This window comes from Chlorella variabilis (assembly GCF_000147415.1).
Source record: "Chlorella variabilis unplaced genomic scaffold CHLNCscaffold_3, whole genome shotgun sequence".
Lineage (NCBI taxonomy): Eukaryota > Viridiplantae > Chlorophyta > Trebouxiophyceae > Chlorellales > Chlorellaceae > Chlorella > Chlorella variabilis.
Genome location: NW_005435085.1, coordinates 250,647 through 263,849, shown reverse-complemented (window position 1 = coordinate 263,849; position 13,203 = coordinate 250,647). Strand labels below are relative to the sequence as shown.

General features: G+C 68.3%; 5 protein-coding genes across 5 annotated transcripts in view; 3 read left to right on the top strand and 2 right to left on the bottom strand.

Annotated features, from left to right (window-relative positions):
* CHLNCDRAFT_140356 (hypothetical protein) overlaps positions 1-423 on the bottom strand; it is a gene marked incomplete at both ends in the record, with an annotated part of 5,028 nt that extends 4,605 nt beyond the window's left edge. Inside the window, 2 exons of the mRNA XM_005850453.1 lie at positions 157-196; positions 274-423. Of these exons, the coding sequence (XP_005850515.1) occupies positions 157-196; positions 274-423 (190 nt within the window). The remainder of the gene's footprint in view (positions 1-156; positions 197-273) is intronic.
* A 44-nt stretch (positions 424-467) lies between these two features.
* CHLNCDRAFT_140355 (hypothetical protein) lies at positions 468-4,214 on the top strand (the record flags this gene model as incomplete). The annotated part of the gene is made up of 15 exons (XM_005850751.1): positions 468-483; positions 560-679; positions 829-1,046; positions 1,181-1,329; positions 1,498-1,626; positions 1,762-1,859; positions 2,014-2,060; positions 2,223-2,389; positions 2,541-2,592; positions 2,675-2,782; positions 2,943-3,042; positions 3,176-3,350; positions 3,516-3,657; positions 3,828-3,983; positions 4,098-4,214. The coding sequence occupies 15 exons, from the start codon at positions 468-470 to the stop codon at positions 4,212-4,214; spliced, it is 1,794 nt and encodes a 597-aa protein (XP_005850813.1).
* A 960-nt stretch (positions 4,215-5,174) lies between these two features.
* Positions 5,175-8,410, bottom strand: CHLNCDRAFT_50177 (hypothetical protein; the record flags this gene model as incomplete). Its single annotated transcript, XM_005850452.1, has 5 exons — positions 5,175-5,418; positions 5,834-6,267; positions 6,413-6,930; positions 7,101-7,708; positions 7,872-8,410. The coding sequence occupies 5 exons, from the start codon at positions 8,408-8,410 to the stop codon at positions 5,175-5,177; spliced, it is 2,343 nt and encodes a 780-aa protein (XP_005850514.1).
* A 509-nt stretch (positions 8,411-8,919) lies between these two features.
* On the top strand, positions 8,920-11,014 carry CHLNCDRAFT_140353 (hypothetical protein; the record flags this gene model as incomplete). Its single annotated transcript, XM_005850750.1, has 9 exons — positions 8,920-9,069; positions 9,260-9,394; positions 9,496-9,648; positions 9,750-9,816; positions 10,024-10,101; positions 10,204-10,286; positions 10,399-10,624; positions 10,803-10,833; positions 10,960-11,014. 9 exons carry the CDS (start codon positions 8,920-8,922, stop codon positions 11,012-11,014), a joined length of 978 nt encoding a protein of 325 aa, XP_005850812.1.
* Positions 11,015-12,117: 1,103 nt separating this feature from the next.
* CHLNCDRAFT_140351 (hypothetical protein) overlaps positions 12,118-13,203 on the top strand; it is a gene marked incomplete at both ends in the record, with an annotated part of 3,871 nt that continues 2,785 nt past the window's right edge. Inside the window, 2 exons of the mRNA XM_005850749.1 lie at positions 12,118-12,135; positions 12,694-12,891. Coding sequence (XP_005850811.1) covers positions 12,118-12,135; positions 12,694-12,891 — 216 coding nt within the window. The remainder of the gene's footprint in view (positions 12,136-12,693; positions 12,892-13,203) is intronic.

Genomic DNA, 13,203 nt, shown 5'->3' with positions numbered 1-13,203 from the left:
TGACGGATCAGAAGCCAGTCGGCTCGCTGCTGCACGGCATCTTCTTCGAAGAGGCGAGCTGGGGCAAAGGGCTGGCCAGCTGCTCGTGGGAGGGTTCAGGGATGGCGTGCCCGCTGGCCGGCCTGCATGATCGCCCGCCCCTGTCTCCCTGCCCACCTGCCCACACCTGCAGATCGGCCACGCCGGCGACGGCGGTCTGTACGAGGAGAGGGTGCAGGACCGCTCGTTTGACGCCATAGCCAAGGCCACAGGCTTCCTCGCCTCGCCCCACACCCGCCTGGCCGTCAGCCTGCCAGACCTGGCCGCCGCCGCCGCGCAGGCGCAGGCGGGCTGGCAGGATGGCGGCTCCAGCGGCTGCGGCTGCGCGTCGGCGCGGCGCCGAAAGCAGCAGGGCTGCAGCGGGTGCGGCGCCAACGACCTCATCGTCGCCTGGCAGCCGCTCCCGGGTGAGAGAGCCCGCCCGCCAGATGCGGGAGCTGCGTGGTGCGATCAAGCCTGCTCACACCGCGTGGCCAGCAGGCCTGTCAGACCACCTGTTCCCCACCTGCCCCCCCCGCAGGCACCACCACCACGCTGACCAGGGAGCAGCCGGTGTGCCGCGGCAACCCAGTGGCCATGGAGCTGGGCAGCGGCGGCGGCGGCGGCCGCGCCGGCCTCGTCAACACGGGGTACTGGGGAGGTGGGCGGGCACCCAGGCCCGCCTGCGGCTGCTGCGCTGGCTGCCCTCGTAGAGCGCGAGGCTGGGGGCAGCCTGCACATCCACAGCAGGGCGCCCCTCCTCCGCGCACACACACACTCACCCCCTCCCTCCCCTGCTGTCGGCCGCAGTGTCTGTGGAGGCGGGCACCCGCTACTCCCTGTCTCTCTACCTGCGAGTCCCCGAGGGCGCCGGCCCCTCCAACGCCACCGTCTCCCTGCTGGCCGGCGGCGACGAGGCCGGCGGCGTGCCGCTGGCGAGCGCCAGCTTCACTGGGCTGACCCTGCAGTGGCAGCGGTACCGCGCTGAGCTGGCCAGCAGCGCCACAGACCACCAGGCCCGCCTGGCGGTGAGACGACCAGGGCGTGGCGTGGCATGCGCAGAGCCCGAGCATGCACCTCAGCCACGCCGATGCCAGGAGGAGGGCGATACTGATGCCCCTGCCTTGCCCCTGCCTTGCCCCCGGCTGCCCGCCCCCTGCAGGTGCTGTTTGACGGGCCCGGCAGGCTGGCTGTAGACTCAGTGTCACTGGTGGCGGCGGCCAACGCGGAGCAGGGGCAGGCGCAGGGGCTGCTCAACCCCTGGCCCTTCCGCGCAGACCTGCTGGCGGCGCTCAAGGCACTGCAGCCCAGGTTGGTGGGCGGGAAGCTTGCATGCCTGCACACCACCCTTCGCTGTGCCTCTCGACAGCTGCTCATGGGTGCGGGAGGGATGTTTCTATGGCAGCTGCCTGCTAACCTTGGACGTCGGCGTGGCAACGCCCTGCCGCTTCCCCTCCACCCCCCCACACACATCCGCAGGTTCCTGCGCTTCCCGGGCGGCTGCTACGTGGAGGGCGACTGGCTGCGGGGCGCCTTCCGCTGGAAGGAGGCGCTGGGGCGCAACGAAGAGCGGCCGGGGCACCACAACAGGCACGGCTCCTCTCGGGGGTGGCGCTGCCGCCTACACAGGCGCAACAGGAGCCCGCGTAGCGTCTGGCTGGCTGGCATGCCTGCCGTCAGGCAGCTCCTGGCGGTGCTCTGCCGTCCTCACCTGTGCCCGCTCAGCTCCCTGTGCGTGTGCAGCATGTGGGGCTACTGGTCCACCGACGGCCTGGGCCTGTTTGAGTACCTGCTCCTGGCTGAGGAGCTGGGGGCGGAGCCGGTCTGGGTGGTGAACAACGGTGGGCGGGCTGCACCGGCGGGGGCGGGGGCAGGCATGGGCTCGCCCGCTGACCACCCCCTGGTGTGGGGCATGCTGCTCCCTGTGTGCTGGGCCTTGGAGACCCCGGGAGCGAGGCTGACCGTGCCACGCTCGGCTGGTGCTGCTGTGTGCAGGGATCGCACACAACGACCAGGTCGCCACTCGCGACATCTGGCCCTGGGTGCAGGCACGCGCAGGGAGGAAAGGGAGCAGGCAGTACCATGCATGGGAGGCGCAGGCGGTACCCTGCATGGAGCCCGGCAGGGGCGGCGCCCGGCACGTCACCCCGTGCTTGCCCTCCCTTGCCCTGCCTTGCCCTGCCTTGCCCTGCCTCCCACCGCAGGAGGCGCTGGACGGCATCGAGTTCATCTCCGGCCCAGCCAACTCAACCTGGGGGGCGGTGCGGGCCGCCATGGGGCGCCCCCAGCCCTGGCGCCTCAACTTCCTGGCCATTGGCAACGAGGCCAGTGGGGCGGGGGCCCGCGGGCTGCATGCGCCGCCCGCTGGCCAGTGAGCATCCGCCTGTTGCCGGCATGAGTACCAGCATGAGCCCATGCTGGTACCGCTGCCTGGAGCCACCTCGTGATGGTACCGCTGCGCGCAGGGCTGCGGCCTGCCATGGGACACACCCAACCCAAACTACCGCCCCTTCTACTGGCAGGCACGGCTTGCCGGCAGCGGCGGCATCAGCCGCGCCGCGCCACTGTCAATGGGTAGGCAGCGGCGGCAGCGGGCAGTCCCCCGCATGCGCCCCCCTGCTGCCACGCCTACCTGCCTGCCCCCCCGCCACCGCAGAACTACCTGGCTCTGTACAGCGCCATCAAGGCCGCGCACCCGCACCTGCGCCTCATTGCAAACTGCCACCTGGGCGACCTTGGTCCCACAGAGATTTGGGAGTATCATGTGAGCTCACGGGGGGCTGTATGGGCACGCCAGCACACCAGCTGGGCACGGCACCACGCAGGGTGACGCTGGTGGCAGCTGGGCAACTGTACAGGCTGCGGCACTGCATACACATGTGTGTGTGCTCAACCTGCCGCCGCCGTCCCCCCGCCGCCCGCAGGTGTACACCAACCCGCAGGACTTATTTGCCCGGCGGCACGCCTTTGACGGCGCCACCCCCGCGGGCGGCCTCATCTTTGCCAGCGAGTATGCGGTGACAGGTGGGCGGGCGCCACGGTGGTGGCATGGACAACCTGCTGCTGCTGTGCCCTGCTGCCTGCCCAGCTGCCACCGGTGCACCTCCCTGCTCCCTTTCGCACCCTAACCCAGCCACCTGCACCGCTCACCCCGCAGACGGCGGCGGCCAGGGCAACCTGATTGGCGCGGTGGCGGAGGCGGCGTTCATGACGGGCATGGAGCGCAACAGCGGCGGCGGCGGCGCCGTGCTGGCCGGCGCCTACGCTCCGCTTATGGTCAACGCCAACGCCCGCCCCTGGCCCACCAACATGCTCGTATTCGACAACCACAGGTGGGGGGGGGGTGGACCAGGAGCCAGGGGGCTCCACCAGGCCGGGATTCAGAAGACCAGGAGGTCGCCGAGCTGGCTGCTGCCCTCGCCAGGGACAGGGGACACTTCAGCACGCACCCAGATCTTGTTATCACCGCCTGGGCCTTGGCGCCTGCTGGGCCGCAGGGTGTTTGGCATCCCCAGCTTCCACGTGCAGCAGCTGCTGTCCCGCCACCTGGGCACCCAGCTTGTGGGCACGGAGGTGGCGGGCGGGGCCGAGGACTGGCTGGCGGCCAGCGCCACATGCCAGAGCAAGATGTGCGATGAGGTGAGTGGAGCTGTGCTGGGCGCCAGCCCACCCCACCCCTGCACCAGCCTGCCCAGCTGGGCTGGTCCCAGGTTGCGCTGCCGCCCCGTGCGGGCCCTGCATTTACAGCCACCCATCCAGAGCTTCCGGCCTGTATCGAATCCATCCCCTGCTCCCCTGTTTCCTCGCAGGTGGCCGTCAAAGTGGTCAACTTCTCCCCCAGCCAGCAGCTGGTGGGCCTGCGCATCAGGGGCCTGGCGGCTGGCTCCCTGGGCGCCACCGGCCAGCTGCTGGTGCTGGGGGGGCAGCAGCCGCTGGATGAGAACTCGTTTCACGAGCCCCTGAAGGTGTGTGCCTCTACTTCTCTCTGTGCAGCGCACGGGTGGCGATCTGCCACACCCCGGGCAGCACTCACCAGCGCCAGCCGACCCCACCGCCACCACCACCTGCCCTGCCCGCAGGTGGCCACACGCACCGAGGCCATCAGCGGGGTGGCGGAGCAGTTTGAGCTGGCGCTGCCCGCCTGGAGCGTGAGCGTGCTGAAGCTGCGCATCGTGCCGCCGGCAGCCAAGAAGTAGCCCAGCATTGCCCCCATGCACCTGCCCCGCCACCCACGTGCCTCTCAACTGCTCCAGTGCAATTGCGACTGCCATGCTGTATGCTTACACATTGTGTGCCTGCAAAGAAGAAGAAGAAGTTGCGAGGTGGCAGAAAGTGCCAGTGCTGAAGGAGAATAGGAAGCGGCAAGGGATAACGGCAGGAAGACAAAGAGTTAATCTGAAGAAAGCCGAGGGGACAGCAGGCCCGCTACTTGCGGGGCCGCTTGCTGCTGCGGTGCTTGGCCTCCTCCTCGCTGGTCCGCTTGTCCCGCCCCTCCCGGCTCTTCCTCTGCGCCGCGTCCACACCCTGGCTGTGAGCAGCCGCAACTATGGCCCGGTCAAACAGCCGCGGCCCCAGCGCCTTGTCCCGATCAGCATGCTTGCGCTGCCGCCACTCCTCTTCCTTCTCCGGCGCTGGCGCTGCTGCTGCTGCTGCCGCAGCTGCGGCGCCTGCAGCAGGCGATGGCTCGGCGGCAGGCTGCTGCCGCACCTCCGCTGCAGGCTGCTCCCCACCGTGGCTGCTGCGCTGCTTCTCGTGGTCGTCGCTGCCGGGGGGCTTGTCCTGCAGCATGCCATACACACCAGGCAACCGGGTCGGTTGGCTGGTTCGGCAAGCGATCCAGCGAAGCTGCATGCTGCCGTTCCACCAAACGAGGCGCCATGCATTGCTGCACCGCCACACCCACCTTCTTGTCCCGCTTGTGCCGCTTCTCCTTCTTCTCCTTCTTCTCTTTCTTCTCTTTCTTGTGCCGCTTCTCCTTGCGCTCCCTGCACGAGCCAAGCAGAGCTTGATGTGTCAGTGACGCGCGGCTGGGACAGCAGGCGTTGCTGAGCAGATGGAGGAGCACTGCCGCCCCTGCTCAGCGTGCTCCGCTCCCTCTTGCCCTGATATGCTCTTTGCACTGGAGTTGCAGGCAGCAGCCCCTGTGGCTCCCATGCTCACTTGTGATGGTGCCCAGGCTTCTGCTCAGCCGCCGCGCCCACCGCCGCCAGCTCCGTGCCGCCCTCACTGCCGCCACTCAGTTGAAGCTCCAGCTCCAGCTCATCGCTCACGCCGCCGTCAAGTGCTGCCACAGGCTCTGCCGGCCCTGGGCGGGGCCCAGCTGCTGGGGCCTGCTGCTGCTCTGCTGCGGGGGACGGCTGCTTGCTGCCGCGCTGCTCGTGCCTGCAGCAGTACAGTTGGCTGCGAAAACACATTGCGGGAAGGCAACCAGAGAGAGAATGCACTTGGAAGAAAAGAACAAAAAGAGCAGCAGAAGGAGAAGAAGAGATGGCCAATTAGCAGGCCAGGAGCAACTGCCAAGAGCAGCTGGCATGGATGTGCATCAACACGGCTCATGTGTGCCTGGCATGCCCTTGCACGCAGCATGTCGCAGCACGCCTGCGGCGCTCTCAGTGATAGCAGTGCATTGCTCATGAGGCAGCAGGCAGGGTGCGCGTGCGCTGAAGATGGAGAGGCACACTGGCCACGCATGGGAGCACCTCGCCTCCGCCCAGCCCCCGGCAGCTGATCACGCAGCAAGCAGCGCATGTAGCTGCAGCGGGACGTCCGCAGTGCACGGCACACAACTGTCCTTGCCAGCCAGGCTGCCACCCACCACGCTGGCGCGGCACTGAGAGCCACAGTTATACTTGGCTGGATAGTGACGAGGTGTGATCGGGAAACAAATAGTGGGAATGTGGGGGGGCGCACGCGCGCGCATGCTAACCTGGCACCGTCACCGGACTCTGCTTCGGCCTGCTGCGCAGGCGCCGACGCTTGCGCCTGCCTGGGGGAGGGTTCCGCTGCCACGGGCTCTGGCGCCGCGGGTGCCGCGTCTGCCGTGGGCTGCCAGCGGTCGTCCTTGGGCACGCCCTCCTCGCGCCGCTGCCGCCGCTCGCGCCCGCCAGAGCCGTCGCGGTCGCGGCTGCGCGACCGCCGCTCCCTGCCGCGCTTGCTGCGGCACTCCTTGTCCTCCTTCTCCCGCTCCGGCCGGCTGCTGCGGTGGGAGCGCTCCTCGCGCCCCTCGCTGGGACCGGCAGGCTTGGAGGCCTGCGGGGGCGGAGGCGGGGGGCAGGGTCAGCGCATGGGGCTGTGCGGCACACGCGCACAGCACACCCAGGTCAGCAGGGCCAAGGTGTGCAGCCAGCGCTGCGGACAGCCAGGTGCTGCGCGCTGGGGGAGGCCACCCACCCACCTTGTCCTTCTCTTTGTCGCGCCCCTTACCGCCGCGCTCCCGCTCCTTGTCCTTGTCCGCCTTGCCCTTGACCGCCCTCTCCTTGTCCTTGTCCCTGTCTGCCGCCACCTTGCCTGCCCGCTCCTTGTCCCTGTCTGCCGCCACCTTGCCTGCCCGCTCCTTGTCCCTGTCTGCCGCCACCTTGGCGCCGCGATCCTTGGCATCCTTGGCGCCGCGCTCCCTGCTGCGCCCCCGCACATCACTCTGCGAGGCCACGGGCCGCCCCTCCCGGCTGCGGCTGCGCTGCGAGGGCATTGGCCGGCGCTCACGGCTGCGGCTGCGCTGCGAGGGCATCGGGCGGCCCTCGCGGCTGCGGCTGCGCTGCGACGGCATCATTGGCCGCTCGCGGCTAGGCAGCCGGCGGCGCGGCGGGCTGCGCAGCCGGGGCGGGGTGCGGCGCCGCGGGGGCGGCAGCTCTGGCAGGCGCAGCGGCGGCATGTTGAAGCGTGCGCGGTACTGATCTTGCATCCGCTCAAACTCTGCAGGGACAGGCGGCGGCGAGAGGTCAGCAGGAGGAACAAGCACGGCGGGAGTACAAAAGAACGAGCAGCGCTGCTCAGCCCTCCTGCACCACGCCCAGCCAACTTTGCTGCAGGGCAACCCAGGCGGGCCCCGACAGGCGGAGCCGGCAGCGGCTGGCGCCACCCACCCGCGCGCGGCAGCGGCTCTGGGCGGTCAAACGCGCAGCGCAGGAAGTCGGGCGGCCCGCGGGGCAGCAGCGCCGTCTGCATGAACATACTGAAGAAGCCGGCGCCGGGCATGGCGCCAAAGGGCGCAGACGCCGCCAGCTCGGCCTCGCCAGCCAACATCGGCGCGGCCACGGGCCCCAACGCCGCACCGCCAGCTGCCGGCGCCGGCACCGCTGCTGCGGCTCCGGCAGCCCCCGGCTCGGCCTTCACCGCAAGCGCCGCTGCCGCCGCCGAGGCGCTCTCCGCCGCCGGCTTGCTGTCCAGCAGAAGCAGCGGCGGCTTGGCCTCGCCGCCCGCTGCCGGCACCGCCGCCTGCTGCTGCTGCTGCGCCGCCTCGGGCTGCTGCTGCGGCGCCGCGGTGGGCAGGCCCAGTATCTCTCGGGCAAAGGCGTCCTCGTTGGCTACCAGCGTGCCCATCTGGCCCCCCGGCAGCACGAGGCCGCCCTCCTCCGACAGCGCCAGGCGGGTCATGGGGATGCCCACCGGCGGGCGCACGCGCTTCCTGTCAAAGTTGGGGTCGCCCTGGGTGGGGCACTCCTGCACCCAGTGCTGGCCAACGGCCTCGCACCTGCAGCGCCAGGGGGTAGGAGCGGGCGCACGTCAGCGAGGCACAGACACGGCTGGGGCCGGCGACGAGGCACAGAAGGGCCCTGCGGGCTCCCCAGCTGCTAGCTGCAGGCATGCTGCTCCCCGGCCCTCCTCCCTCCCCCTCCCTTCCTCCCTAGGCTCACCTGGGGCAGCGATAGTCGTAGGGCACGCCTCCGCCTGCGCCACGCCCGCGCCCGCGCCCGCGCATCGCGCCCTGCCGCACCTCGCGCTGCCACGTGCTGGCGGTGCCCTGCAGCAGGCTCTGCAGCGCCTTGTCCTCGTCCTCCCGCACCAGCGCCGCCGTGGGCTGCTCGCTGTAGTAGTCGCCGCCAAACTCGTCACCCGCCGCCGGTTGGGTGCTGCCGCCGTTGGCTGCCGCGACCGCGGGTGGCGCGGCGGACGCCGCCGCGCCGCCCGCCGAGCTCTGCAGCGGCTTGAACTTGGCGGCGGGGGAGCGCTTGACCAGGACCAGGGTGTTGCGGGGGATGACCTTGGACTCATCCGCCTGCTCCTCGCCGGAGGTGGCGTCAAACAGCGTCAGCTCCGCCGCGCCGTCGGCCCCCAGCCCCCGCTTCAGCGCAATCAGCCGTTTGACCTCGCCGATCTGGATGACGGCGCCGTCAAAGGTGACCACATCCTCGGCCACCGCGTTCTTGAAGCGGTAGCGCACCTGGCTGGACATGCTGCCGCCGTGGGAGCCCGCCGAGCGATGGGCGGTGGGGGGTCACCGCGGGCTGATGCCGACGCGCCGACGCGCGGCTGCCACGCCGGCTCTCAAGCGCCGCCTCCCTGGCCCTGCTGCTGGCCAAGCGGCTGCGCCCAGTGCCGCGCAGGGGGGCGCCTCCAACTCTGGCCCTGCCCCTGCCCGCGCCGCGCGATTCCTGCCTCAGGGACACGCTGGGTGGGCTTGTCGGCGGCTGGGCAGCGCTGATGCGCGTCGGAAGTGTGCAGTGCAGATGCAGCCGCGTGTAGAGACCACACACTGGCCGAAGGATGGGCGGCCAAAACCGAACTCGAAAAAATTGCACGGGAAAGCCAGAGCTCCCGATTTCCCCCACTAGGAGTCCCCGCGGAGCCCGGTTGCCTCCTGCAAGGGGGCATCAAGGACCTGGTTTCGTCCATTCTGTCCGCTGGCCTTTCCTTGGCCTCCAAACCAAGGTCCTGCCGGGTGGGAAGGCCGCATTGCCCCCAATGATCGCCTTTTTGCAGCGGGCTGGGCGGACCAGGCCGCTGCAGGCCCAGGCGCGGCGCGCCCCACGGGCAAGTTACAGGGGCGCATTGGTGGTGCGGGCCGTTGAGACGTATGCCCGCGACTTCACCAAGGCGCCACGCCTCATTCAGGTTGGCGGTGGACGGCAGCACCGGCAACAAGTTGTTGCCCTGGCTGTGGATTTTGACTGCTCACACCACATAAGCAGCACTGGCACAGCCAGTTACACCGACTATGTCCTGAATTTGCGCCGTTGATGGCGGAGCAAGCCGCATTGACCAGCGGCATCACCTCACCTGCCGCGCCTACCTCCCCCCACAGCACAAGAATGAGGCCAAGGCCTTCTACGCCTTCCTGTCCCAAGTGTACGATTACGTTGTGAACCCCGGCCACTGGACGACGGAAATGCGGGAGGATGCGCTGCAGCCAGCCCAGCTGGACAGCGCAGACCTGAAGGTGAGGGTGGCGCCCAGGTTGACGCCAGCATGCATCATCCCGCCTCGCAGCATGGTCACTTTCTGGCCCTCTTCCAACTGCCGCGCCGCCCCTCGGCACAGGTGGTGGACGTCGGCGGCGGTACCGGCTTCTGCACGCAGGGCGTGGTCAAGGCGGGCATCCCGCCAGCCAACATCACGCTGATTGACCAGTCGCCGCAGCAGCTGGCCAAGGCGCGGGCCAAGGCGGACCTCAAGGGAGCCACCATCCTGGAGGTGCGCCCCCGCTCTGGGCTGTGTTGGCAGCAGCAGTTCCTGTGGGGGGGTGGCTGGCGTTGCAGGTCGCCTCACCCCCACCTGCTGCCGGGGGGCTGCAGGGCGATGCTGAGGACCTGCCCTTTGAGACCGACACCTTTGATAGATATGTGTCAGCGGGCAGCATAGGTAGGTGGGACAGCGCCTTTTGCCTGGCTGGCTGTTTGCAGAGGATGGGTTTGGTATTACCACACCCCTGGCGGGATTGCTGTTCACCCTGCCTACCAGCCTCTGCCCATTAGGGCGCCTTCCTCCTCTGCCACCACTAGCGCGAGTCTATTCACCGTCTAGGGAGAGTCTATTCACCCCCGCCCCCCCGCCTCTACTGTGGCGCAGAGTACTGGCCAGAGCCGCAGCGGGGGATCTGCGAGGCTTACCGTGTGCTGCGCCCCGGTGGCGTGGCCTGCATGATTGGTGGGTGTGCTGGTCGATGGATGGTCCTGCAAGATGCAGCCGCATGTGGCAATGCTGCCTTACTGCAGACGCTCTCCCGACCCCGGTCTGTCCTGGCTGCAGGTCCGGTGCACCCCACCCACCCCATCTCCCGCACCATGGCCGACCTGTGGATGCTGTTCCCCACCGAGGAGGAGTACCTGCAGGTGGGGAGGCAGTCATGGCAGCTAAGGGCGGGCAGATGGAGGAGGGGATGGCTGGCATGGCGGCTCCATGCGCTCATCACGCTTTGCGCCCCCCATGCCCTGCCGCCCGCAGTGGTTCAAGGCGGCCGGGTTTGCCGACGTGCAGCTGAAGCGCATCGGGCCCAGCTGGTACCGCGGCGTGCGGCGCCACGGCCTCATCATGGGCTGCTCCGTGACGGCCACCAAGCCGGCGGCGGGGCCCTCCCCACTGGAGCTGGGGCCCAAGGCGGAGGTGTCTGAGCAGGCCAACACCAACCCGCTCTCCTTCCTGCTGCGCGTGGTGCTGGGCAGCGTGGGAGGTGCGCTACGCCCGGCCAGCGCCTCGACTTGGCTCACACAGCGGATTCGAAGCCGCTGCTCGGGGGCAGCGCTGCATGCCAGCAGAGGGGCCACACGGGGCGCTGCGACCTGTCATGGCTGCCTGGATGCAGCTGGGCATCGATGCTGCTCGCCTGGCCCCTCCACCCGTTGCTGCAGGGTTCTGGTACTTCCTTTTGCCGGTTTACATGTGAGCTGCCCGCCCTGCCTGGGCCAACGTGCCGGTGTCCCCTCGCCAAATGCCGGCAGCCACACGTCAGTTCCATCGTGATGTCTTTCGTCATCCATGTTATCTCTTTGCTCCTGTGTGCTGCAGGTGGCTGAAGAACCTGGTGTGGCCGCGCACCGGGCCCCTGGCAGACAAGTTCTGAGTGCAGCAGGGCCTGCCATCCCCGACCGATTCGATCTACCTGCCTGCAACGTCTGTACATGATCTGCTGATGCTGCTCCTGGTGCGCATTGCTTTACAATCTGTGGCACGGTGAACTGTATATTGGTATTTGATGAACAAAATCGAACGCAAACGTCAGAGAACACACTTCAAAAAGGTGTCGGTTTGATTTCGTTGGCTGCTGGTAACTAGTTGTGTTGCGTAATATAATATCACAAGGGGGCTTCTCTCGTGCCATCTGGTCTTTACACCGCTTTCCGCCTCCCCTTAGCCCGACTTCTTGCGGAGCCAGCCAAACATGCCCTTGCCCGCCGACGCCGGCTTCACCTTCTTCTGGCTGGGCATCTGCCGGGGGGTCAGCCCCAGCTGCTGCTTGGCATACTCCAGCTCCAGCAGGTCGCCATCATCCGTGGTGCGCCGCCAGGAGCTGGTGCGGCGTGTGCGGCCCGCCGGCGGCGCCTCTGTTGGAACCTGCTCGACGGTGGAAGTGGCAAGGAGCGGGATGGAAGTGAAGCCAACCGGCTTCTCTGGCGGCACTGGATTGCCGTGGATGTCCATTGCCTGCAGCAGAATGATCGGAATCTTTTTGAAAAGAGGGGGCAAGCGATAGCGGCACACTGGCGGGGGGCGCCGGCGCTGGCGACAGCCCTTGAAAACATCAATACCTCTATCCAGGCCGTGGAATGTAGGTTGAGAGCCTTGGAACTGCGGAAGAGCGAACGGGGTGGGGCGCTCCGCTTGTAGATCTGGAGAATGCCCACAAGATGCTTGCTTCCAAGGAAGACAGGAGCCCCTCTCAAGAGCTGGAAATAAACTCGTTACGAGCTTGCAGACGGTGCCAAATGGCCTCAAGGGCGCCTCTGGGTGCCAAACGCGGGGAGCCAGGGGGCCTGCACCGCCTGCTGCGTGTCCAGCCTGGCCGCCGCCGCGATACAGGAGTCTAATGCATGCATGCCTATGCATTGCAAAACTGGTCGGTCGATCAGTCCCCAGCCACAGCCGCTGCGTTCTGCAGCCAATCGCTTCTGCCGTCTGCACCAACGTTTGGAGCCTCGGTGACTGGTGCTTGCAAAGAAGGGCGCGATGCTGAAGAAAAAGAAGGTGTGAAACGCGCGGCATGGCGTGCATGTGTCTTCGTTGCATGGTGTGGGCGCCCGGGGCCTGCGGGGCGCCCACTTAAATGCCTGAAAGCATTCCCTGGCGTGTCCACATGTGCGATGCGCACGGCGGTCTGGCCGGCCGACCTCCCGCCGCTGCCGCCGCCTGTTGCACGCCGGGCGGGCCACCGCCCACCGCGCCCTCCCTGCACCGTCCCTCCCCGCCGCAGGGCCAGTCTGGCAATGCGGTACAGTACCTGACGCGCAACCAGGCGCTGAAGAAGCTGCAGCTGAAGCTGTCTGAGTTCCGGCGGCTGTGCATCCTCAAGGGCATCCACCCGCGGGAGCCCAAGAAGAAGCCGCAGGCGCGCGGCGCCGCAGCAGCGCGGCGGCAGCCCTTGTGCTATTGCTGACGGGCTAGCTGATGCCCGCTAGCGCACCGCATCCCACGCTGCCGAGGCGCAGCGCCGCCCCCTGTCCCCTGCACGCCGGTGCCCTGTCGCGCACCCCCAGCCCACCGCACCAACCAGGCTGCTAGCGCGTCCCCGTCCCCCTGCCGCAGGGCCAGCACAAGACCTACTACCACGCCAAAGACATCTCCTACCTGCTGCACGAGCCGCTGCTGAAGAAGGCGCGGGAGCTGTATGCGCACGAGAAGAAAGTGCGGCGGGCGAGGGCCAAGCAGAACCGGGAGCTGGCGGCGCGGCTGGCGGCGCGCAGGCCCTCGGCCCGCCTCGACCACCTCGTGCGCGAGAGGTGGGTGCGGTTGTAGTGTGGGTGTAGGTGTGGGTGGAATGGGGCGGCAGGGGGCCTGGCCCTGGGGCATGAACGTTTTTTTAATAAGATTTTTTTTTTAATAAGATTTATACGGATGGAAAGGAAATTAAAAGACAAGTGGGCTGCCAGGGCTGGGCTGGGTTAGGCTGGGCTGGGGTCCCGTGTGTGTGAGGCATGAGTGGAGGGGCACTACATGCCCGCCCACCGCCCACCTCCCCCTCTCCCTCCACCCCCCCACCCCCCACCCCACCCCCCGCAGGTACCCCTCCTTTGTGGATGCGCTGCGCGACCTGAC